This window comes from Melospiza georgiana, chromosome 2 (assembly GCF_028018845.1).
Source record: "Melospiza georgiana isolate bMelGeo1 chromosome 2, bMelGeo1.pri, whole genome shotgun sequence".
NCBI classification, from domain to species: Eukaryota; Metazoa; Chordata; class Aves; order Passeriformes; family Passerellidae; genus Melospiza; species Melospiza georgiana.
The window spans coordinates 57,419,532-57,445,505 of record NC_080431.1 but is presented as its reverse complement, the minus strand read 5'-3'; the positions used below and the strand labels follow the sequence as shown (position 1 = coordinate 57,445,505).

Genomic DNA, 25,974 nt, shown 5'->3' with positions numbered 1-25,974 from the left:
AACTTCTTACTGAGTGCACCAAACAATCCAGGTTTTGACTGTGTACCCCCAGCCCAGCTCACCAAAAACCAGCTTAAAACAATCTCCAACACAGCCTACGCACTGAATACAAAAAGATGTATGTTGTTCCTGAGCTCCAGTCATCAAATACACAACCTCTTCACACAAAGGCCACTTCAGTGCACTTTTCTCACAGAATGTTTTCACACTGTCCCTGTCTGAAGGGTGGCTTTTCCACTCAGTCACACTGACCTGCTTGGGAGGCAGATTGCATTGCAGCGGGCAGCGCACTTGGTACCAGACCTCCTGGGGGTAAAATGCCACTCAGATTTATACCTGCAGGGGCTATGGCACCAGTGTTGCACCCCAACATAGGGTTTGAACCACTCATCAGTGACTGTGCTCCACTGTAGAAGAGGAAAGACAACACATGAAACCCAATTGGCACAAGTAAGTCTGAATAACTAAATTGTTGCCCTCTGTCTCATGGCAAGTCAATCAGTAGCTTGCTGTAAATTATGGAACTATGGATAAAGCATCAATGCAGCTTAAAAAAAAATCATTTTGCCTAGAGCATAAGATATATTTGATATTATGAGCACATACTGGTTTTTTTCCTTCTTTGATATGAACTGTTAAAAATAAGCCACAAGTGGTCCTTTCATTCTAGAAATACTAAAAGGCCAACAGTCTGCAAAATGGTTGTACTATCGTAAAAGGAACAGGTTTGCTTTTTCTTTTTTCCCTATTAAAAAAAGTCTAATTTATCAACAGTGACCAACTGCTGAACACCTTAGCTGGGTAATTTGAATGTCTGATACCTGCATTGAAGCACACTATGTGTCTTACACTGACCATCATAATTGCAGAATTTTCTGTAGTCTAAGAAGCAGTTCATGTTATACTGTACCATCTATTCTTGACAGCATTTATTTTCTTCAAACCACAAAATGAGTTTTAAGGATCAAAGAGTATTTCACCTCAATGCTTTTTCAAATTGATAGAAACAAATCTGTTCCCATTTTTCGTTTAGATTGGTCTGCATATATCTACTTCCCCTCTAATAAAAAGTTTTCAAACTTACAGAGCAAAACCTCAGAAATCACTTAAACTGAGATAAAGCCTTCAGAAATGAACCTATATGACTCCACAAAGATGAAAGCAATAAAGGCCTTTTTTAAATAGATCATCCTGAAAAATATTGACCCTAATGGATGGTGGACAGTCCTGGATCACATCCCCTCCCACCAACCAACCCCCATGGCAAATTAAGAAACCATCATAACAAAAGACTTACCACACAGAGCCCACTACATTGATGAAGTTAAGTCCTGCAGGGTTTGCCATGACCTGGGTGGAGGTTGTTCCTGTAGTAATGGATGTTACCATGGTGGAAAGAGGAATGGTCATTACAGGCAGTGCCTGGCTCAGAGACATTTGCTGCTGAGCAAACGGGGTTAACAAAGTGGGCTGAGGGGTGAAGCCTGAATCTTGGGGAGTAGGGGTGGCAGAAAGGGTAATAGGAGTTGAGCTCTGAGCATCAGGAGGGTGTGGGGTCGATGAAGGGGTGTTGGTTGGAGTAGGAGTAGATGGTTTAGGAGTTCCAGACCCTGCTCATTGAGAAAAATAAAAAGTGCTAGTTTGTTATAAAAGGCCAGTCCTTTTTGTATAAGGTTAATGGAATCTTAGCATTGACAATTTCTTCCATTTTTTAGATTGCAAGTGTTAATTTCTACATGACAAGTGTAGCAGCACACACTCGTTGTTAAGGATGCAGTATAATCACAAAGAAAATCCAATCTCCATGCTTCATTCCTTGTAGCATACACCAATTTCTATTTTCCTTTAAGGCTTCCATAATCTATCATACATCAAGTCATAATTCTATTCAAGAATACTTAAAATAATTTCTTAGTGACCATTTTAATCTAATTAATGTTTGTCCTAAACAAATAGTATCCATGTACTGCCTGCACAATAGGTTGTGTTAAAAACTTATATGGAAAACAAGAGTCAGCAAGATCATGTACAATTTCAATGATCATGGGGCTGATCTAAATTTAATCATAGTCAAACTGCAATTTTCCAAGTAATGATCAAATAAAAAGCAACTATCTAATATTTAAGAACCACAGAAGAAGATAATACTGCATCTTTAAAAGCTACTGTGTAATTCTCTCTACTTAAATGTAACACACACAGCTGTATTTGCTGTGGATGCAGTAGGCAAAGCCTATCAATAGAAAAACAAAACAAAACCAAACCCCCAAAAAGCTTGAGCTGTTTTTTTTTGTTTTTCTTTTTTTTTTTTAAGCTTTTATGTCCTGCAGAAAGAAAGGAAATAAATATGAATGGTGACCAGAGCCTTAAAGTAACTGTGTGCAGCAGATTTACACAATTCATAACACTAACATAAATCCAGACTCAGTATTTTGGAAGAAAACTTAAGTTTTCTTTTTTATCTTGTGCAAAACAAGAAGGCAGAAAAGTTACACCTTTTGAGCTACCCAGATTTTAAATTATTTAATGCAAAAAGCACATTATAATACCATGCAGGATACTGGAATGTGCAGTATACAAGTATTCATTAAAAATTTTGAGAAGCTGCAGCTATGGTTTCCTCTTTGTACAGATCTGTTCATGAAATGGCTCAAGACACATACATGTTTTAGAAAACATTTATGATCTACAGCTAAGATTACAATGATCCTGTCAGTGTTAATGAAAATACTTTAACTAGGATGTCGCTTCTGATTGAAATTTGCATTTTTACACCTGAGAATATGGTGCTATCATCAGCAGCATCACCACCACACTTGCAATCAGCAATGATTTGTAAAACAGTGTAGGAGTGTTTTTAAAAAATCATCTTATCGTTTATTGTATCATCACCTCGGGACTGATCAGATTATATACATACACAGATACACAACTGCACCAGCTCCTATAACATTTAAAAAACCAGATGCTTAAATAATGTAAAGGCAAATTGATCTAACATACTGTTTTTACACTGGAGGAAAAAAATCTACACTTTGGAATTTATCTCATCACATCATCTACCAGCCTTTCATATATGAGGAGATCATGCTAATTGCAGAAAATGTATTAAAACGTATACACAGAGGGTGCATACATATATATATACAGAAAACGAACACAGTTACAATAAACATAAAATACATACAGTGAACAAGAGACCTGCCTAAAGCTGCACAACTTATACAATTTAGGGTACACTGTACACTTAAGTTTCATCATTCCACAGGTTAAGAAGTTTATCTCAGGAAGCATTTATGCAAAAGCCTAAGATTTAATGGAGAATTTAGGTCGTGACTCACTTTGTGAAGAGCTCGCAGGAGACATGGCAGCTGGAGAGAGCATGCTAACTTGATTAAGATCCATAGATTGTTTCCGAGAAAGACCAGGAGGCTTAGAAGGAGGAGGCGGAGTTGGGGATTTTAGATGGCCACTTGACTGTTGTGAACTAAAAATATTACCTGAAAAAGTGTAATTAAAATACATTACTATTCTGTAAGTACATGTTACCTTGAATGTTAAGATAGAATTTTGTGAACTATATAATCAGAAATTTAAAAAAAACCAACAAAACAAAACAAAAAAACCCCCAAACAGACAAACAAACAAACAACAACAAAAACCCCCATGCTCTTCTCACAGATAAGATTCTGGTATTTTTAAATTAAATCTTAACTAAAGGGATATACTTTCATTTTACAACAGGCAGACCATGTTAAAATTAGATGTTTGAGTCAAAAAATAATTACCTGAAGAGCTACTTCCTGAACTTGAAGGTAATTTGATAGGAGGAGGTCGGTGTTTTACACCTTTCCCCAGTACTGAAGACTGAACAGAGCCTGATACACTTTCCGGCTGCTGGGAGGAAAGAGCAATTAACACTACCAAAGCAATGACAAAAGTTTTCACACAGCTGACAGAAAAGACAATTGATTGTATGAAATCAACTGATTTATATGAAGGCTTCTAAGAACTATGATAATATTCCTTTCAGCCATTTCAGATGCTTATGCATTTATTTTTAAAAAATAACCTAGGATGAACTCTCTTTACATGAATTCTTTACCATCAAGAAGTAGCACGAAAGTGCTAGTAAAAATTTAAACTGAGCAAAAAAAAAAAGTTATATAATTAAAGCTTCACTTTTCTCCATAATTCTGGAATTTCTCGTAGTAATTTTCACAAACACGAAAGTGATGAATACACTTGAAATAATAAAACATTTAGGTTTTACTTCAAAAATGACATAATTTAATTCACTCATTCTCTATATACCTGCCATTTTCAACCAGGACAGCCTTAAAGAACAGAATCAGAATTTTTTGTTCTGGAAGCAGGATTTCAAATAAATTTAGGAAAAACTTGAATGCAGAGAAATCAAGACATATTTCCCCACTGGTTTCAGTGGGACCAGAACTTCATACTCTTAGAGGGAACATCCAGCCTTTTTGTTTGCTTTTGTATCCTCATCATCAGGTTATCTGAACATGTATCTGCTTCACCTATTTGAGTCTGTAGTTCTCAGTCACTCACAACAGACCCTACATCCATAATTCCAATAGCTGACACTGTCTAAAGACTCAACAGTGAAATGCGTTCAGTTATATTCTATGTGGTTTTACCTTATAGCAGATGTCCATAAATGACAGTACTGTTTAAACAAACACAGTGTGCAAACTGCTGAAACTGGGAAATGAGCCTGGCAATTCAGTGAACATATTATGTCAATACTGGAGCCTCAATTAAATGCGCATGAGCTAAGAAATCAGAGCATTGTGCAGAATCACCCTTTTTGGTGAGCTTAACTTCCAATGATTCTCAGTGATAAAAGACAGTCCCTCTATATGTTTCTAATTGCTTGCTTATAAAAAAGAATCCTGAGGAAAATTCTGAGGTCTACCTTTCTGTTCTTGTATTGAAATCTGCTTTCTTGATTTTGAAAATAAAGACCAATGCTCCATTCCAATGGTAACTAGATAATACAGTAACCTGAGTAACTCTAGTCCAGCTTTTGGCAGGGGCTTGGACAGGCAGACAAGCTGACATTGGCAAGCACCCTTCCACCCATTTATTATATGATTTTAATGTATATATACACACATGCATGTTGTACGTGTCTGTATGCCTGCACACATACACAGAAACATCCATATTCCTTTCTGCAACTGCTGGCCTTGGAATGCTGCTGGTCTGCCTGACACCAGGAACTACCTCCTTCAGAAAAACATTGTTGAAGTTTTAAAGTAGATGTTTAGGGGAAAGATGTCAAGGAAACACCCCAGGGGATACCAATCTCATTTACTAGCTGGAGTATAACACACAGCTCACTGCTGAAGTACTGACTCTGACCAAACAAAGCCAGAAGCAGCAAGTAAAACACAAGGCAATGCCAACAGGCAGGGAAATTTAGGAATGCAAGAGTTTATACTGGAAATGTAGAAATGCGTGTGCATGTAAACATACACACTTTAAAGTTGTTGGGGTTTGTGTTTTGGAGGTTTTTTTATATGTTTGAGCTTTTTTTATATGTTTGAGCTTTTTTTGCCTTTGGCTTTTTGTTTCTATTGGTTTTTGTTTGGATGTTTTTGTAAGTTTTCCTCTTCAAATTGAAGAGAAAGTAATTTTAATTTCTAAAGGTAAAAGTAGTTCAGCTACTCCATCTGCTTCTGTGTTTACTGACCTGCAAAACAAGACACACAGCTGCATTTTACTATACTGCTCTATGAAAGTTTCACCTGAACAGGGGAAAATGCTAAAACAAAACTTTGGAGCTAACTACACGATACAGAGCCAACCTCCCACCCCTTAAAACAGCTAAAAGACAACATTTGAACACTGAAAACATTAATGTTTTCCACTAACTTTTCCAATATACTCACATTGAATGATCATGACCATAATGCATTTAAAAATTCATTCAGGATAACATTTTTAGGTTATTTTACTGTTAAATGTGGATAGCAAAATTTATTCTAATATTTCAATAATTAAGTGCAAATAAAAGAAATTTGTAGCTTGATAAACTCACTTCCATTTCCTTCCCTGGAGAAAGATGACTGACTGATCCACTTGAATTATGAAACATTTTCACAGTACATTTAGCTTCATTTTGCACTAACTCCTGGTACTGGTTCACCACCCTGAAACAAACAATAACGACATAAAAAGATTGACAAGTTTGAACTTCCAGAGTATACGTATAGATAAACACATAATTGTATATGTTATAGTCATATATTTTATATATTGTGTAAGCATATCTCTATATAACATAGAGATGCACATATATAAAACATACTTATACCTCTTTGTATCTTTCTACATTATATTTCTGGGCTCTCAGATTTATTAAATTTTAACTTTTAATCTCCTTTTTTTTTTTCTAATACAAAATACAGTGTGAGAAACACTCTACTGGAGGAATACAGAACACAACAGAACAGTTCCATTCCCAAAAGCAACTGCAGATCTTTGGGATGTCAGTCAACAGGGATCCCATTCTCCCTTTATTACAGAGGTCCAGAATATTTTATAAAAGTGTCTCTTCTGGTTATGCTGCCTGTGAAACAGTCAACCCTCCTTCAGCTGGAGGTCCATGTCAGATGAGGAGTCTAAATGCAAGGGCTGAACAATCACTCCCCTGTGAGCATTATGACAGACATTTGCTAAAGCATTAGGGATACAAGTTTAAAATATTGTTTTATCAAATTGAATCAGATACTACATCTCTACTCATCTAAGACAACCAAGCTGAGGGAACACTGTTTCACAAACATGAGTGGAATATACAAAACTACCTTGAAATATACTCCTCTATTGTTTCTTCTTGTCCTTGTCCCTGAAACCCTGTTGCTTATTCTGATGAAAGGACTTGTGCAACTCAGTGATATGATCAGGAAATCAATCCCAGTAAAAACTAGGCTCTTGTAATATTGTTGTTTTATTTTTCATCCAGCCAATCTCCCCAGTTCAGCTTACAGAACAAACAGCAAAAGTATCAGCACAAAGGAGGCAGGAGAGAATATAAGCAAAGAGTTTCTTGATCAAAATTATCTATTTAAAAAAAGAATATTATGATTGATTTTTGATCAAATCAAAGACCCATTTCCCTGTCAGGCACATGTGTGAAGATAAGAGCTATGGCATGTACATAGCCAGCAGTGTCCTGTGGAGGCTTAAAACCACAACTGGACCTGACAGAGGTTGCTTTTTAAAGGTTCTGTGCTTATATGCACTGGCAATCTAATGCGATGTACTCTGACAAACAGTTAAAAACCACTTATTTTGCTGCTTCAGTTATCCCTGAATTAGCTACTCCTACTCATTCTACAACTAAAATATCCTGAAAAACTGGTTTATGACTTGCTTCTCTAGGAAAGCTGAATCAAGGCATGCACAATAAAACAAATGAAGGTGTATAAATCTTAAATCCTAGATTACACTTCAAATAACAAGTTTAAATCAACCATTTCCATGATTGCTAATTTACCATGCCAAATGTTAGGATGAAATTACTACTAAGTGGTCTCAGAGTTCAGGTGTACTCACGTATTTGATGTCCTCTATTCTTCCTTGCTTGTTAAATAGAGAAGCTACACACTATTCTACTTCTTGATATGATGACTAATTCCTCTTATTTTTTTTCACTTGCTCTGCATCTGCTTCCATAACCATAGCACTGGCAGTCATAACTGCCAAAAAGGAACAAAATTTATTATTTGTCATCAAGCCAAATAGCTGTACAAACTATATTAATTTACCTTTCAGCATCAGTCTTCGAACCAATAAGGAACCTAAAATATAAAGTATATTTTCAGTCATGAATTGGACTAAAAGAACATATTTTTATAATCACAAGGCTTCAAACAAATGGCAGTGCTGTGTTTTTCTCATACCTGCTTGAAATACAAATGATAATGTATCCATTCAATGGACTGAGTATCATTCAGTATTTGAAATACACACTTGACTTCCTAACTATATGTACAATATACACACATGATCTAATATGGTCTCCTTTAACAGCAAATTACCTACAAAGTAAAAGGCAGAATATAGAAGTTTTGGATTTTATATTTAAAAAAAAAAATGTAACTGCTACAGAATTACTTATGTAAAAAGTACAAGGGAAAAGATATGTATAAATCAACACCATACCAGTACACTCAGACTGAAATACAAGTGTGGTGAGGGGAGGTCAAAAACAGTCCTATGCATAATATTTTAACAAACATTTTGTTTCCATTGTTTGATTTAACTTATGCCAATTCCAATTCCCTATGATTTTCCACACCTCCTAAATAAGTATCTCTCTTTTGCATAACACTTACAGCTCGAAAACTTATTACTATGTTTCTTTAACTTTAGAGAAGTTTCTCCAGCTCCAAAAAGAAAAAATTATACAAGCATTTTATTTTACTGAACAACAAAAATGTTTACTTCACCTTTCATTCCATATGTCAGTTTGCCAAGGATGAGTTATCTAAGTTTTAATGAACTTTAATTGTTAGTGTCTTAGCAATGATTTCCAAAACCCTCCAGGCATTTAATACCTCTATATTAATTTAATTCCCAGCCTTATTACACAACTCTAAGCTAGCACTATTGTTCCAAAAAGATCAGCACTAAGTATGTGTGCTGATTTTGGCTAGGGTAGAGTTAATTTTCTCCATAAGAGCTGACACAGGGCTGTTTTGGATTTGTGCTAAAGTGTTGGTAATACAAGGGTGTTTTAGCTATTCTTAAGCAGTACTGACAAAGGTCTCTCACAAGCAAAAGGGCTAGGGGTGTTCAAGAAGAGGGAAGTAACCCTGCAAGGACAGCTGACACCAAGTGACCAAAGGAAGGGATATTCCATACATACCATGTGGCAAATAATGCCAGGGCAAAAAGGAAGAGAGGGGTAGGGGAAGCATTTAAAGAGAAGGCATTTGTCTTTCCCAGTAACCATCAGGTATGATGGGGCCCTGCCCTCCTGGAGACAGGCAAACATGTGCCTGCCCATAGGAAGTGGTGAATGAATTCCTTGTTTTGCTTTGCTTGCATGTGTAGGTTTTCCTTGACCTATTAAACTGTTCTTATCTCAAGCCACATGGTTGCTCACTTTTACCCTTGTTATTTTTTGACCTCATTCCACCAGGGAGGTCAGGGGAGGAGAGAGTGAGTGCTTGCATGTTGCTTAGTTGCCAGCTGGGGTTAAACCACAACAGTATGGAAACAAACAGTGAATAGCTCAAGTCTAGGGATAAAATACTCTTAAAACTCAGGATGTTTTAAGATTTTCATAAAAAACTAAAAGAATGATTACATACTAGAAGATAAAAATAACTTTCATTAGCAGAACTAAAAGGTTTGCTCAGTCTCACTGCTCCTTGCCTTAGTGAAATTTATAGGCTCTACTCTGCTGCATGGGTTCCTCCACACAAATTATCTGGTATACACAACAAAACCAGCCGAGAGCACAGAATCTTTGTAGAACCCCAGCCAAAACCAGCATATTCCAAACAATTCAGAATTATGAAGCTTCTCAGAAGCTCATGTTTTTCTTCATTTATTTAGTTCAACTGGATCTAAGAGTAAACAGAATATAGTCACATCTTTCACTTTCATGGCGTCAAGCCAATTTTGAGAACAATCAAGATTCTGAGTATCACCAAAAAGGAGTGCAACAACATCTCACAGTGTCTCCACAATTTTCATGACTGGATTTGCTGGTGGGCTTATTTCTCCCCCAATGTATCTTTAATGTAAAAAAATGTACTAATTTAAAATAAAAGTACATTTGAAATATGATGGTGGCATGTACATGTTTTGGTTTGGGTTGTTTTTTTGGTTAAAAAACTCTTAAGTCAGACTTCTAGCTCTGGAGTATTTTTGTGCCTGAAAATGACAAGTAATGCTTGTTTTCCTCCACTTATTTATCACAGTATAGTTTAAAAAAAGAACATGTAACTTACTGTGATGGAGTTAATAGGTTGTCATTTTCCTCATCACCTTTGAGCGTCTGAATTTTACCATAGTACAAGGGATTGCCAAGAGACTGAAAAATGGTCAGTTTTGTTTTTTGAACCTGATTACCAACTTCACATTCAAACACATAATCATCCTTCATTTCCTAAAAAGACAGAATGATCTAGTAAGTCTTGAACAAGCCTTAGCTGAAACAGCAAGTAAAGCAGACCACCTCTATATACAATACAGAGTAAGAAACATTCTATAAGTAACTTTAAATAACACTCTATAGGAAGGGCTGCATTATCTAAAATCAAAGTGATTCCAGAAGTTACATTAACAGGACAAGAGGAAAAGGATTTATACCTCTTAAAAATATGAAGTTATTGCAAACCCCAAACGATCATGCTAGACATAGAAATGTAGACTGGGTAAACATATATAGAAACAGTTTTATATGAATTATGACAATGCAAAAATGTTGAGAATAAAATGCTGGAGCTGAACATTAAATTCTATGGGGAAGTATTACTTTTTTCCAACAGGCAACTACAAAGATATCGTGACACATGCTGTTAGTAAAGCTAGTACCTTGCCTCTGAAATGATAAAAAGTAATCAATTATGTGATTTAATCACATAACTAATCAGTGAATTAATTATTATTAATGTGAACTAATCAATGATTATATTAAATTACTACTTCTGATCAAGTCACATCGTTTGTGCCAAAAATCTTAAGGTTCAACTTAAACATTCCAGGAGTTTTTGTAAGAGGCATTTAATATTACTCTACCTCAAAATGTTACATTTTGATTTCAATAAAGTTCTTTTTAATCAGCCTTTGAATGTCTGAGTAAAGAAAGCAATTTGTTGTGCAGAGGTCTCTGTAAATAATGATAATTTCTTTAGTACAAGCTTCTTATTTCTGGAAAATCTGAGGAAATCAGACTGATCACATGCTTGCTTTACTGTATAAAATTACAAGTATCTCTGGTAATCTTCCCATGTCTCTGTAACACATGGAAGATTAATTAAATTGGGGGATGGAAGATTATTCCACATTACATTGATTTTGTTGAAATAAGAGGCATTTTAACTAGAGACAGTGAAGTTTGGCCAAAGGTCTAAATAACTCACGTGTGCTGGCCAGACAGTTGGTTGTGAGTCATCAGACTTGATAGACTTTTCCACTTTGGCATATTTTTCCACCTTAAACAAAACAGAGAGATCAGAAAAGAAAGAATCCCCTATGTTACCTCCTACGTTTCTTCAAGGAAACTTAATTGAGGAATCCTCAGAACTATACATTTATAGGGTTATAGCACATTTCCTATGTTAAACTTTACAGAAGAGTGAAACATGGTTTCAGACTACAGACTGAAATCATTGCCTGCAATGTGGAACGGTTAAGTAATTTCACCATAACAGTAATTCCTAAAGCCTCTGATTAAGTCAGGTACAACACAGTTGAAGTGAAAAGAGAGGTTTGTTTTGTAGAAACTTACACTGTCATTCCACTGTCATTTGCACTCTTGGCAGCCCTATAACGTCCAGAGCTACAGTCTTGTCTAGTCTACAGTATCTTAGAAAATCTCAGCATAGTAGAGAAAACTTGTGGAAAGGGACCTGGACATCCTGGTTGGTGGCAAGTAAAATATGAGTCAGCAGTGCCCTGGCATCCTGGCACAGCATCAGGCACAGCATCACCAGCTGGTCAAGGGAGGGGATTGTCCCGCTCTGCTCTGAGCTGGGGCTGCCTCACCTCGAGTGCAGGGCGCAGTTTTGGGTGCCACAGTGTAAGAAGGATATAAAGCTACTAGAGAGAACTCAAAGGAAAGCCACAAGGATGGTGAAGGCCCTTGAGGGAAAGCTGCATGAGGAGTGGCTGAGCTCACTTGATCTGTTCAGCAGGGAGGAGACTGAGGACAGAGCTCATAGCAGTAATAACTTCCTTGTAAGGGGAAGAGGAGGGGCAGGCACTGATCTAAACTCTCAGTGGCCAGTGACAGGACCCCAGGGAGGTACCTGACATTGTGTCAGGGGAGGTTTAGGTTGGATATTAGGAAAAGGCTCTTCACCCAGAGGGTGGCTGGGCATTGGAACAGGCTCACCAGGGTAGTGGTCACACCATCAAGCCTGACAGAGTTCAAGAAGCATTTGGACAAGACACATTATATGATTTTGGGGCTTGTCCTGTCCTGTAGGACTAGGAGTTGGATCTGATGATCCCTGTAGGTCCCTTCCAACTCAGGATTTTCTATGTGTCCCTTCTGTACACTAATAGTATGTGTTCTGGTAGTGCCAGAAACTAAGAATATGAATTCCCCCAAGAGAAAAATGCACACAGAGTGAAAAAAACAACTCTCAATTAGAATTCTCCGCATAAAATCTAAAACTTTTCAAAATATTAATGTCCCATGGTATAACATATCAAAAGGCAGGAATTTCTGCCAAGATGAAAAGTGATTAATATTTAAACAACCTACAAACCTCATTTGCTTTTTGGGTTTTCATACTATCAAAGAACTTCAAATAAATATGTGCTCATTGAGCCCACAGAAGAAAAATGCTAACAATTTGTCTGTACTGATTACTTTATCCAAACTATTCTGATACAACTGCAATGTATTACAGTGTGGCTTAACTTGTGTTTATACCTTACGGTACAAAAAAGTAACTGTAAATGTTAAAGTCACTTCCATTTTTTAAAGGTCATTATTTGATACAGGTTGCTTCTTAGACACTTCTTCATATAATACAATTTCTAATAATTGCTAATTATACATAACAATTGGTGGTCTTACATCTACTTCAGAAGGAGCAGTCAAGTAGCAAGGGTTCTGTTTCCACATATCTACGCACTGGAAAATGAAAAACAGGATTAATATATTAAATCCTTTAATTAAATAGTTAGAAGCACATTACATTACTTTTCAGAACACTCACATTTCCAGCTTTTGAAATTTTGAGGTCATACTGCTGGGCTGCTTTCCGCTCCTTCCTTTTCTGTAAGTAGTCAAGTAGTCTGAGCTGAGGAGGAGTTGAGTAGTGAGCTACTTCTTGCTGTCTGTTCAGAGAGGACCTTGAGTACCTTTTGAAGCACCTATGGCAAAATGACACCTAAGCTTGTAAAACCATCAACATTAACTTCTCCACTGCCCTTGTACAAAACCAAAAATATGCACGGAACTGCTACTTACATGGAGACTAATAGGTTTGTAAATACTAATTTAAAATTGCTTCTGGATTGTAATTGGATTACACTGTACAACTTTAAATTATGATTTTGTATTTATAAAATATACCAGTATTCTGTTCATCTGTTTCAGCACTAAGAATGTGGCTATTTTTAAATGCCTAATTTAAGTACATCATCAAAATGAGTAATTAAAAAGCTGCCAAGCTGAAAATATTTATGTATTATCCTAATTTGAGTTCCATGAAATGATTCTTGTCCTACTTATGTAACTATAAAGTTATAATGACAGTAACTACTCTCTAATCTTTGTTTCATGACTCAAATTCATAGACTCAGTAATGCCGTTCTGGACATACAAATAATCTCTTTTCCTATTTTTCTAGTGGAATATTTGTTGACCATCAAGCTTTAATTTCAAGGACAGCTTGATCAAATTCATTATTTATATTTTTTTCAGAAATTACTGCTGATTTGGTATTAGCATAGTATTTCCATGCAAATTAATTTCAAAATATTTCAGTAATTGTGACAGACCATTAATGCATTTCGTATTTACAGAGTGAATGCAACTCTTGTGATAGAACAAACATGTTGAACAAAGGTTTCAAGCTTCTGTGGAAATAAAAAAGGGCCCAACCATGCACAAAAGTGAAATAATTTCAATATTTTGTAGACAGTGCATATCACATTATTTTCAATTTTTCCAATATTCTTATACACTTACACTTCTGTTTAACCTGAATGTCAAACACACAAATAATTCTTTTCATTTACTCATTCAGGATGAAACTTATGTGTAACTTTTAACAAATTAGAGATCAGTATACAACATATCTGTTTATATATTTTACATTACTGAGCTGCCATCAGACTCTGCGTACACAAAACCTATGCAAAGAAAACCTCAAATCCAAACGGCAACAAAACTGATTATGTTAACATGTTTACACTTTCCTTTGATATACAAAAATGAGCCCACTACAGTATCTACTAGTAACCAAAATAAAATACAGTATTGAACACTTAAAAATATAATTTCTTGACTGTTTCTCACATATTCCTATTTAAGTAGGTATTACATAGGAGGAGCTAAATTTTTACATAGAGCATTACTTATATTTTCTTTGAAAACATATTTCCTACTGAAAACTACCGTTTCATGGGGCGAGTGTTCATCTTCTGCTTGTTGTACAGGAGTCTGTTTGTAGTACAGGTCACTGCTATTGAAGGATCAAGACACAAAGGCTCTGCTGTAGCCAAAATAAGTTGGCTCTCAAGTAGGAGTTTGTCCTCCTGTAATATACACAGCTATTAATAAATATAAAAATTTTTACAGTAGTCAAGTTCCTATATACCTATGCATGTAGACACTATCTTAGAAAAAAAAAACGAAAAAAATTATTAAACAAATAAAAACTGTTAATGAATTTTTGGTTTGTTGCATATTTATAACATCACTGTAAAGTTTTTAAATGACCTCTAACCTACCTGTGTCCATTTGTGGTTGTCACTTGTTATAGAATGCACATCACAAATTAAAGTCTGAGGAAAAAGACATAAAGGTAATTATGAATAATAGGATTTGATAATATATGTTCAGTAACTGTGCAGATTCATTATTTGAACTACCGTAACACTGACAAATTACTTAAGGCTCTTCTTTACCTGCATTGTAGGTCGCAAAAGAATGTGCTTGCTTTGGTAGGTTGGAGATTTCATGTTACCAGACTGCCTGTAGTCCCGTATTTCTGCTATGACACATCCACAATGGAAAATATTAACCTAGTTGGAAGAAAAACACCAGCTTTTGAATAAACGAATATTTACCAATCTTCCCCTGCCTCTATAAAGAAGTTTGCTATATAACATATAAAATTCAGTGAAACTAGGAATAAAACTCATGACTACCTTTTTCAGACCAGCAGTCTTTTCTATGTACACAGACGTGTTTGTCCTAGACACACCTGAAGTACAAGCTTCAAACACAGTGTTTTCATATGCCAGCAATGCAGCTGTAAGAAATTCCCATGCCAAACATTCCATAATGACAAGGAACAAAGGAAATTTTGCTAGAGCTGAAGATGTTTCACAGCTGTAATCATAGCAATCTCTCTTATCTCCTTCTCCTCAGTAGTAAGTACTGGTTTTTTTCAATATATCAATAAAATATTTAGTTGGGGCATTAAATACTACAATTTCATATGCACAAGTGTCTTGTGCTTGTAATCATCTATGCGAAGCACTCAAAAAAATGAAGGTTTATCTGGGTGCAATATGTAAGTTCTTTGTGAAAACAGAAATTTCAAACCTGAGATTTTTCTAAAAGATCAACCAGAATAGGTGGTAGTTCCTCTGCATCCAAATATTCAAGCAGTTCTCCTTCTTCATAAGGCAGACGAATGGTCTCAGAGTCTGAATTTAAACAAAACATATTACCTTTGTGTTTCAAAAAAACACATTAAGAAATCTAAAACAAAGTTGCCACAGGAAAAAGCAAGGCTGGCAGAAACCTATCCGCACATACCATTTTTTCGGATACTATTATTTTTTACATCCATTTCTGTACTTAGAGTTTTAGTTTACTCATACTGTGCTAGCTTTTGCTCCCAGGTGACCTAATGTATGCTCTTATCTCCCATGGCAGTACAAATGGCATGAAAATGACACCAAAGTGGAACACAAATGCCTCTGGGCAGATCTGGACATGGGAAGCAGTGAAAGAAAGAGTTTGACAGGAGGAACCTGAAGTGAATGAAACTTGCATATGCAGCTGCAGAAACTAAGGGAAAATAAGAGACTGGAAAGCTATCAAAAAGACTCCTATCTACAGATTTTGTCTGTAGATAAACAGCTCAGAGCTGTATGTAAATTTTTAGCTCAAGTACAGTTGGTTCTTCTCCCACCTCCCACTGCAATTATGCTGCAATTATGTAACAGATAAATGTAAACAACAACACATTCTAAAAATTTATATAGCATTCTGAGTATTTTTTAAAATTCAAGAGAAGAATATTACCTGAACCATTTTTCCCCCTGAGCATCAGCGAATAACCCTCATTTCCTGGATAGAGGTTTACTACCAGACATGACAACGTCTCCTGCATAACCAGCTTCTCAAGTAAGTTCACATTTCGTCTCAGCTTCTGCTTTAAAAGTAAACATTGCTCATGAACATAATACTATGAAATAATTAGCAGAAATAAAAACAAAAGCAATTGTTTTTATTAGACTGTTGCTTAGATTAATGACAAATTACACATCTAAACAAGCCCAGTTAAATTTAACTGTACTGTAGTCAGCAGAGTAAGCGTATTATGTATCACCATGCATGTTTATAGACAGAGACTTTTGTAAAAAATCCCACTCATTTAAAATTACAAACCCTAGAATTGGAAGTTCACATACAGAGTTAATAAGAATAACATTATGCTAAAATGTTTTAGATCTACAGTGCACCATTATTTGTATCATTCTACAAACATCATGAATCCAGTACAACTTGCTTGATAACAACAAAATATTTAGTACTTTCAGATATTCCTAATAGAAGGCAGCATTTCTCTCCAGGGTTAAAATAATGTGCATTTGGTAGCTTTCTTAATTGCGTTTTCTTGTCTTTATTTGCTGAAATTTGATCCAGCAGACACAGACACTATTCCCGTATTGAACTGTAAAACTATCTTTTCAATGTATAACAGATTTTTATAATTATTTGATGTGTTTCAGAGAGCACATAAATATTCTACAAATGTAAACATTTGAAATCCCCTTAGAACTTAAGACAATGAAGTCTGAACCTCAGATAATTTTACAGCCTCTGGCTGGGGACCATATTTCATCTCTGAATACGAGTTCTGGGTACAATCATCAGCTGGGACTTAACCTGAGTGCTCATTTGTCTTTTCATTAGTTTTACTTCCTCGAAAGCAGCAATACAGCAGGTTCCACAGCTTTATCTTCTTCAATTTGACATTCCGAGTTTAGCAAAGATAAGCCTCTTTGAGTGTCTTTGCTAACATTGTGAAAATTTTCCACAAAACTTCTTAGCTTGCCAACAACTGGAGAAATTAATCAGAATTTACAACAAAATTACAGGGTCTGAAAACGTTCCACATTTTTCCATGGCAGTCATGCTAAGCAATTGACTGTGAAACAACAATACACATGGCACTGACACTGGCCATGAACTTGTCAAGTGACCTTCAGTGACACAGGATTAAGACAGAATGAACAGCTCACTAAAGCAATCTAGGCCTTACTATTTACATTATATAGTCTTATCTTTAAGTGACTACCACAGTAAGAAGGGTTTATACTTGATTTAACAAAGAAATTAAGTGGAATTAAAACCAAAGTATTTTCTCAACCTGCCTGTTTAGACAGAAATGAAAAGCTTTTCAGCAATTTCCACTTACCTTTATCTCAGGCTCTTTTTCACATTCTTCAATATATAAATCATAAAGTTTTTGAAATACAGATTTTCTGAAATTAAAAAGACTCAACATGTAACCAAAATTAAATCAAAGAAATGCTATTAAAAAACTAAATACTGAAACTCTTGGTACCTTCCACTGGATAAATATTTTCTTTTGGGAGGTCTCTGACGGGCACTTTCAATGATATACTAAAAGAGAAAAGTAAACAAGAAACCAGCATGCATTACAAAGAAATTTAATTCTAGCTACCACACAACTAGAGATCCTTACCAGACTGTGTTCCACATATACAGAAAGTAATTAACAATTATAATACAAGACTGTTCCAAAAGTGCAGTAAATACAATGTTATGTTACAGTCATCAACAAGAACACGACTCAATTTAGCTGTCAAAGACAGCATTTCATGCCCATGGCATCAGTTCCATGCAAGGTCTTGATCCTACACTCACATCTTTTAATTACAGTAGTAACTAACACTACAACACTACTGTACTTAGCTACCACTACTGAAGTTCATGTGGTTAACACGCTAAGGTACAACCAAGGTTATGCATACTGGCTTGACAACATTTACAAAGCAAATAATCTTCAACATGATAATTTCAGGAAGTTCATCCTTTGCCTTTTGCATTTAATTATTTTTCTCTATAGAGCTATGCCTTGTAAATACAATTCATGTACATTAAACATTTGAATTAAAAAAAGAATAAAAGAGATAGCATCCTCCAGAAATGTGATTTATATTCTAACAAGGTTTTTCCAAATCTCTGTTGTTTGAAGTACTTAAATTAACAGCTTTTTTCAGAATTTATGTTCTCTCACAGGAACATGTATTTCCTGCAACAGGGCTCAAGGTAACTGTTATATCAGATGACAGCATTAAGGAACATGAATGTGAAGACACTTGCCTCTTCATTCTCACTAGGCTATCCTTAAAAACACAAACAGGATTTTACCACATATTTCTGCCTGCTTATTTCACAGCACACAGATTTGCTGGTTTAGAAGGGGAAAGCTCAAGTCTTGCACAGTCTATCACCATTGCACTTGATGATGCTCTCAGTACAATGGGTAAGAGACAAATACATGACAGCAATTTCAGTTAGAATTCTGCAATCTCAGTGTTGCATGTATAGGTGATTACACACGTATATATTTACATAACATGGTTTTGTACTCTTCAGGAGAAATAAAAAAATAGCTGTTGTATTTTTATAACTCTAAGACCAATAAATTATGTACAAACAAGCAACTTAGCTTCTTACCTCAGCACGATCCAATGCCAGTTCTAAAGCTTGTTGCTGCAAGAATGACAAAGGAGTTTTTAGAAATTATATGACCTTTTTTTAACATCCTCATACATTAAAACCACCCCAACAACTCTACTATAACTGATTTATTATTAGAAGATGGACTCAAAAATTCTTTGGCACATACTAAACTTAGCTAAAACTTCATGTAACTGCATCACAAGGCTTGGCTAAATTATGAAGCCTTGGAACAATGAAAGGCAATTAGAATCCAAAGCAGGAATGGAAATCACACCTAATAAAAACATTAACAAATACTACCCAAAACAATTAGAGATGGCAACTAGAAAACCAGATCTCCTTTGTTAAGCTGGTCACCAACTCAACAGAAAGGACAGGCCAAAATATCCCCGAACAGATGTCCAGGAAGAAAACATTTATCTTTTAGATACCAGTGCCCAAGTATCAGCACAGTTATTCTTCACACAGTGGAAACAAAGATCTTGTGCTCAGAACTTTACTTCTGCATATAACACAATTTATGGAGTGCTCCTTATTATATACTGTTAGGTGGCTAGGAAACAAAACCAACTTCCACTAGACTTTTACCAAGGTTGGCTAAAAGTCTGCTCAACCCCATGAAACACAACAAAAAGCCTCTCAATATCCCATAGCACAGTATACTCAATATCATTTATTTTAATGAATTTAGCTCTTTTGGAATGTTCTTTACTTCAGAACATCTGTACCTGATATAGTTTTATTTAAAAAAGAGCCCGCAACTTCATAGATCAGAATTATGAGTTCTTGGACTAAAATTTGACAAGTATTTCAAACCAGAATAAAAAAAAACACGAGTGTAAAAAAAAACCAAAAAAAAACCAAGAAAGTCTTCCTTGGTTTCTAATGTTCTTTCTCTGGCACTCACTTAAGCTCTGACATCCTTTGTGAAGGAATAATGTGCAGCTGCTAAATGAACCAGACAACAAAAGTGACTAGGGGCAGGGAGGAAAAAAGAGGACACTATTAAGAACCAAAGCATTGTAGGAGAATGCCAGGAGCTTGATTCGTCTCCAGGTAAGTCCAGAGAAGCAATGCATTCACTTCAGTGGCAGCTGGAAAATGTCCTTAGCAATGTACTCCTGACAAGCTCTAATATTCAGTGAAGCTTAGGAACATTTGCAATGGGTACCTCTTCCCAAACATGCATTTGTCCTATTCCCTCAGTTTAAACCATCCCTTATCAGCTGCTCCTAAAAGCAAACACCTCTACTTGAGCCTCAAGGAACAGAAGACACACAAGCATGTCCAATCCAAGGCAGCACCAGTGATTACATAGATAATATTTTATTAGAATAGAATCCAGTGAAGAAAACCATACTACACAACAACAAAAGAACAACAAAGAAATATACAACAAAAACACTCATAGCTAAAACAAAATTTCTTACCTGTTCATGAAAATCCCCCCCACCTACTTACCATGCTACTGTGTGGTAGAACCTGCCATGACAGAACATTATGATTTTCAAGTGCCTAGGTGTTTTTATGAAAATGTCAAATACTGATCTTTCTATATAAGAGAATCTATCTAGTAAATACTTCAACAATACCTATGTCCAGGTATGATTTCAAATATTCAATTCACTGACTGTTGACATTAGGAAAAAATCCATGTCAATATTAGCATCTGTGAATAAAAGACTACTATGTAGAAGTAGGATTTATATACACCAAATTTCTCGCTACCACTCCTGACTGAAAACACCACTAGCTTGATACGGCAATTCCTACGCTGCACTGGCCTGTAAGTGTTTAGAAGTATCCAAAAGCTATGAAGACACTCCTAAAAAGGGAAATATCAGAATTTAGCAGTAACAAGCAAAACAATTTTTTAAAAAGAAAATGTCAAATATTAGTGGCATTCTCCTCATCAGCCAGACAGTTAGCAGACTAGAGCAAAAAGATCTGAAAATATATGATCAAAATCCTAACTTACCATTGTAGTTGAAGCCATGTGGTCAAATGGCAAAAGGAGTACTTAAGGAGTTTCGTGTAGCAGGCAAAGAATCATATTTGATGGTCAGACTTGGGGTACTAAAAACAAAAAATTCAAGGAGAAAAAAAAAACCATTGAGAAACGAAATGGGTATTTCATTTAAATACAACACTTCTGGTGCTTAATTCTACTTTAATTTCATTAGCAGAGTTTCTTCCAAGAGTAGAAACAAGTGTTCCACCCGCTGCTAGTGCAGAGGCTCTCACTCCAGTGACTACTACTACTTTTCACAATCATTTTACATTAGTTTTATTCAACAGTAAAGCGACAAGCACGTAAATGTACATACACTTTTCTCTATCATAGCAGTCCACCTAGTTTGCTAGGTGTCACAACCTCAGATGCACAGGAGGCTAAAACACTTAATGAAAAGCAGAGAGTTTAGCACACCGGATCAGCTCTTTTGTTTTGCTTTTAAGAAGGTGTTATTAGCCAACACCATAGCCAACACATCCACTAGCGGTGTCTTCTAGCATTGTTTGGTTTAAAACTGACTCACAGCAAGCTGTCAATCAAGAAACAAAAAAAATTTGCTGCCACCGCCGGGGCGGAGATCGAGCGGCGCAGCCCCCGACGGCAGCAGCCGGCCGGGAAGGGCCGGGCCGGCGCAAGCCAAGGGCGCAGGCCGGGCCCCGCTTCCCTTCCCTTCCCGCCCGGCCCGGCCCGGCCCGCCGCCCCCTCCCCGGCTGTGGGTGCCCCGTGCCCGCCGGTACCTGGCGGCCTCTCCCGCGGAGCCCCCGGCACAGCGGCCCCGCCGCCCGCCCGCGCATCCGCCCCCGCCGCGGCGCCCCGGCCGCTTCCGCCCCGCCGCTTCCGAGCCGCGGCCGGAAGGGGCGGGCGGGTCGCCGTGGAGACCGCGAGGGGCGGGCGAGGGCGGGGAGCGCCGCCGGGGCCGCGATGGAGGTGGGGGTGTGGGTAGGTGAGGGTCCCGGATGGGCGCCGAGGAGTTCGAGGGGTTTAGTGGTAGTAAAGAGCCTGGACTGCACTGCGAGTCACAGCTTTAATGCCGTTGTGAAGATCAGGATGGGCTGCTGTGTGTCTCAGGGATGCTGTAAGGATATTTGGTGTGTCCATCTCTTGGCCCTGCCCGTCCCCAAGAGTCACACCGTGTGCGTGAGAGCAGTGTCCAAACACTTCTCAAGCTTGGTGCTTCAGTCCCTTCCCTGCGGAGCTCATGGGCCGATGGAGCCCAGGAACATCCACACTCAAGCTCTGCCAGGCACATCTACACCACACATTGTACATATGTCCCTGAGCACAGCACGTTTATGACTTGTAGCACGTTTTTCCCAGACCTTTCTAGCACTTCTGGCTGAGCCATAATTTATTTTTTCACAGCAATGAGTGAACGTGCTACCCTGTGATCCAGCAGCCAGTCCTATAGGAAAAACCACACCTAACACCACCCCTCAATGCCTTTGTTAAATTAACCTTGCCGTGCTGACATGTCCTAGCTAGGGAGGACTTGAAAACTCAAGAAAATGTAGACACTGGGAGCCCTAGGTAGCTCTGGATAGAGTGAAGTGCTTCTTGTAGGACTACCCAGGTACTCTGTCTTGATGCTGACACTTTTGCTTTCAGAACTGGATTCTTAGGAGCCCTTCTGTGTCTCACAGCATAGCCAAAATGTTGGGAATCAATTACTGGCTGTGTCTAGAGTATCTCAGAGGTTCTCAGTGCATAGAATAAAAACATCTGATGAGATCACTGTACTTCAGCTGTGAGCATAAATTAGTTGGACACATATTTTCAGCAACAGGAAGGCTAGTTTATTGATTTTTTTAGGAGCCCATGTTGTTCCTGAGCAACAGAGAAAAGATGGCCGGAATCCTATCCTGGAGCAGGAACAGGTGGCAGTTCTTCCTTGACTCATCTAGATACTAAATAGACGTATGGTGCAACAGTTCAGCAACTGCATTTCATCCAATTTTGAATCTCTTTTGAGGACGCAGTTGTGCCATCCTTTCACCTAATTTTTTCTGAATTTATGTGCTGTATGCCTGGGAGTACCAGAGTTCTGCAGCCATACTCATGGACCCGTCCCAGTACAAAATTGCAAAGCTGTTCTTCATTTTACTGTGCTCTTTCAAAATTAAATGGATTACAGGCCTATGAATCTGAATCAGATTTATATGCTGAGGCTGAGACAGTGATTCAAGTAGGGTCGCTCTTACTTGAGTATAAACATTAAAAAGAAATGACAGCATGCTGTAAGTAGAAATTGCTTCATTCAAGTCAGACAGACTGTAGGCATGGGGATGAAACTTAGGGCAAACAGCCATGAACTCCTGAATTCTAAATCAGTTATGTCACTGGCTTTCTGTGTGGGCAGTTATAAATCCCCGTGGTAACATTTCCTATCCTGATTATGTACATCTGTATTCAGGACTTAAATGATTTGCAGACGTGAAGAAACCCCACAGCTTCCATTTACTTTTAAAGTCAGATACACTTTGTCAGGTATAGCCATCCATTCTTTTGTAGGCAGATATTTCTAACATGACTGTTTAAATAGAATTTTAGAGGTCTGGCAAGTGTGGCACAAAGCTTGAGAGATCTGTATTCTTCAGCTGGGGACATTACCCCTGTCTTAGTCAGCCTCCTGCTGGTCAAACAAGTCACTCCCTTGGGATTTGGCTGCCTTGAAGATTTCCTCCGACTGTGGGAGCAGTAACACATAGAGACACCTAGAATTATCTGTCTCCATCTCAAACTGAGCCTTTCTGCAAGTTCATACCTCAGCTCTGAGATGCTTTGTAGAGACACCTTAAAAACAGCCTTGATTTTCTGAATTTTCTGACTTACACTTTGTGACATAGGCATGTCTAATTCCATTCTTTCCCTATTGCTCCCCACTTGACAGTTTGAACTTGACAGTTCCTATTAGGCACAGCAAAAACTGTTCAGTAGGAGATAAAGTGGGTAAAGGCTTGCTTGCATTTCTGTACACAGAAATGTGGCTATCAGAGAATTAATTCAGGAGCTAACAATCCTTTTCAGGATAGCAAATAAAGCAAGGAGATTTAATAGAGGTGGTAAGTCTGAAACGTTGTGAGCCACAGGGAGTAAGCCAGAGGCTGAGGTTACTAGGACTGATTTTTGGATACAGTTTTTTCTGTTTTCTTGAGAAAGGCAGGGAGAAGAAAGTAAAAACTGAGGACATGTACAGTGGTCAGAATAGACTGGCTTCCTGATGGTCTGGAGGCAGGCAAGGCAACATTAGCTTGGGCCTGAGGAGGTTATGCAGTCCAGGCTGTACTTTAGATAGGAAGGCTGCTCTGGCTGGTCCTTTTCTTGACATGGGCTGACATAGAAACCCTTATGAGAATGCCAAAACATGCTTATAGTAATTAATGTCTCATGATGCTAGCTCAGTCTGGTATTTGGATTTGGTATAGGTGTCATATTCTTTCCAAGAGCCAAGGAACCTGTGGTTGGAGGAGTTTGGCACTGAAGGCATTTCAAGGAGAACTTAGGGCAATACAGACATAGCCAAAAAATTCGAGTCTATGATGCCAAACGTACCTAGCCTGCTAGCACATAAAGGGAGGCTTATAAAGCAACCATTATATTTAGAGTATTTCTGGGAAGATAATTTTGTCCAGCACCAGTTGATCCAATATGACCAATCAAAGCAGTGAACTAAACAGTGAGGTTGCCATGGCAAACCATAGTGGAACAATAAGACGAGGCCCTCTAATTAAGGCAATGATGTCTGAGTGCAATCGCAGCATAGCAAAGTTAAGGGCAGCCTCAGGATCCCTAGAAATTTTTGTCAAATTATTCTTATTTGTCAAAGTCTAATATATGTGTTTGGATTATGAACAAAATTAATGTAGATATTTAATTAATAAATCTGTAATAAGGATAGAAATAGGATGTTTTCTTCTCCTTAAAGGATTAAAAATCACATCTTTTATTGAGCATTTTCTCTAATGAATAAGCAAAGAAATGTACTATTTCTACATAATTAATTTTTGGATGGGCTGCTCTGACTGAGTAGTCCAAACTTCATAAGTAACAGATTTGTTGACCTTCTCTTGCAGAACTCAGAATCTGGATAACATATCTGCATATTTGCATTTTAAACTTTTACAGATGATGTTAAAGTGCAGTGCATTTGTCACTCTTTGAAAGAGGTATCTTTTTTTTTTTTAATAGCAATAACAATAACGCCTATTATTATTATTATATATATATATTGCTTAGTTTACAGCAAACCAGAACAACATTATATTCATTAATGCAGGTATATAATGTGACATAAAGAGAATCAGCTTTCACAAGTGCTTTCACGAAACTTCTGTGCTGGAGACTGTAGGGCATGTAGGAAGGAGTATGGCAGAGTATCTGTGGCTATCCTGTTAAGGCTGTCCATGCATCATTTATCCTGTGTCAGGAATTTGAAAGAGGCAGACCACATTCCCATCGCTTTGTGTCTTTCGTTGGCCTTCTAGATGAAGGCAGCTGAGTTTAATTGTTTTTATGTTTTAATGTTGTCTCTTGCATATTTTCTGCTGTCTTTATGTGGAAGCCTCCCATACTTAATTGGAAAATTATTTCAGTAATCTTGTCAGAGCTCTGGATTTAATTTTCACAGTGGGATACAAATAACAGGAAACCTAAGATCCTCAGTCTTTGGGTAACTGGAGTGTATCATGCAAGTGTTAAATTTTTATTGAATGTAATAGAGGTTCATAAACCTTTGCAGCAATCAGGTCTTAATCTAATTCTTAGATTAAAGAAAAATAGGAATGTACTTATCCCTAACCTTTCTTGTTTTTCTGAATCCAGTCATAGGTATCTTTCTTTTGGTCTGGATGTAAGTTAGCAAAAAAAAAGATAAGTCAAGCAAACTTTGCAGATAACTAAGAGTTACAGAATACAGAGCTCCCAATGGGAATGAGCAGTCATCTGCTGAGAATCAAAACACCTCATCAATCAGATGGATTTTGGCTTAAGGCAAAACCAGTACTGCTGTTAGCCTGCAATTAATTTTCATCTGTTTAATAAAACAGCTATTCCTTGGCTGATT

The 25,974-nt window shown here is 37.2% G+C and overlaps 1 protein-coding gene across 11 annotated transcripts in view; it reads right to left on the bottom strand.

Annotated features, from left to right (window-relative positions):
- The window catches only part of SUPT20H (SPT20 homolog, SAGA complex component), a 29,460-nt gene extending 7,728 nt beyond the window's left edge, over positions 1 to 21,732 (bottom strand). For 4 of the 11 annotated variants that reach the window (XR_009114172.1, XM_058018952.1, XM_058018956.1 and 1 more), the window contains exons 1-20: positions 21,653 to 21,732; positions 20,880 to 20,977; positions 18,896 to 18,931; positions 17,757 to 17,815; positions 17,607 to 17,673; positions 16,208 to 16,337; positions 15,500 to 15,603; positions 14,857 to 14,973; positions 14,680 to 14,733; positions 14,345 to 14,484; positions 12,939 to 13,095; positions 12,797 to 12,853; positions 11,130 to 11,201; positions 9,996 to 10,153; positions 7,800 to 7,832; positions 6,068 to 6,179; positions 3,789 to 3,897; positions 3,342 to 3,500; positions 1,298 to 1,610; positions 253 to 407 (exon numbers count right to left, since the gene is read on the bottom strand). Coding sequence is in view for 10 of the 11 variants with exons in the window: in XM_058018952.1 (XP_057874935.1) it covers positions 253 to 407; positions 1,298 to 1,610; positions 3,342 to 3,500; positions 3,789 to 3,897; positions 6,068 to 6,179; positions 7,800 to 7,832; positions 9,996 to 10,153; positions 11,130 to 11,201; positions 12,797 to 12,853; positions 12,939 to 13,095; positions 14,345 to 14,484; positions 14,680 to 14,733; positions 14,857 to 14,973; positions 15,500 to 15,603; positions 16,208 to 16,337; positions 17,607 to 17,673; positions 17,757 to 17,815; positions 18,896 to 18,931; positions 20,880 to 20,897 (2,050 nt within the window). In the remaining variant the exon portion in view is untranslated. The remainder of the gene's footprint in view (positions 1 to 252; positions 408 to 1,297; positions 1,611 to 3,341; positions 3,501 to 3,788; positions 3,898 to 6,067; positions 6,180 to 7,799; positions 7,833 to 9,995; positions 10,154 to 11,129; positions 11,202 to 12,796; positions 12,854 to 12,938; positions 13,096 to 14,344; positions 14,485 to 14,679; positions 14,734 to 14,856; positions 14,974 to 15,499; positions 15,604 to 16,207; positions 16,338 to 17,606; positions 17,674 to 17,756; positions 17,816 to 18,895; positions 18,932 to 20,879; positions 20,978 to 21,652) is intronic. The other 7 variants (XM_058018961.1, XM_058018953.1, XM_058018959.1 and 4 more) reach the window with 6 other exon arrangements.
- Positions 21,733 to 25,974: the final 4,242 nt, after the last annotated feature.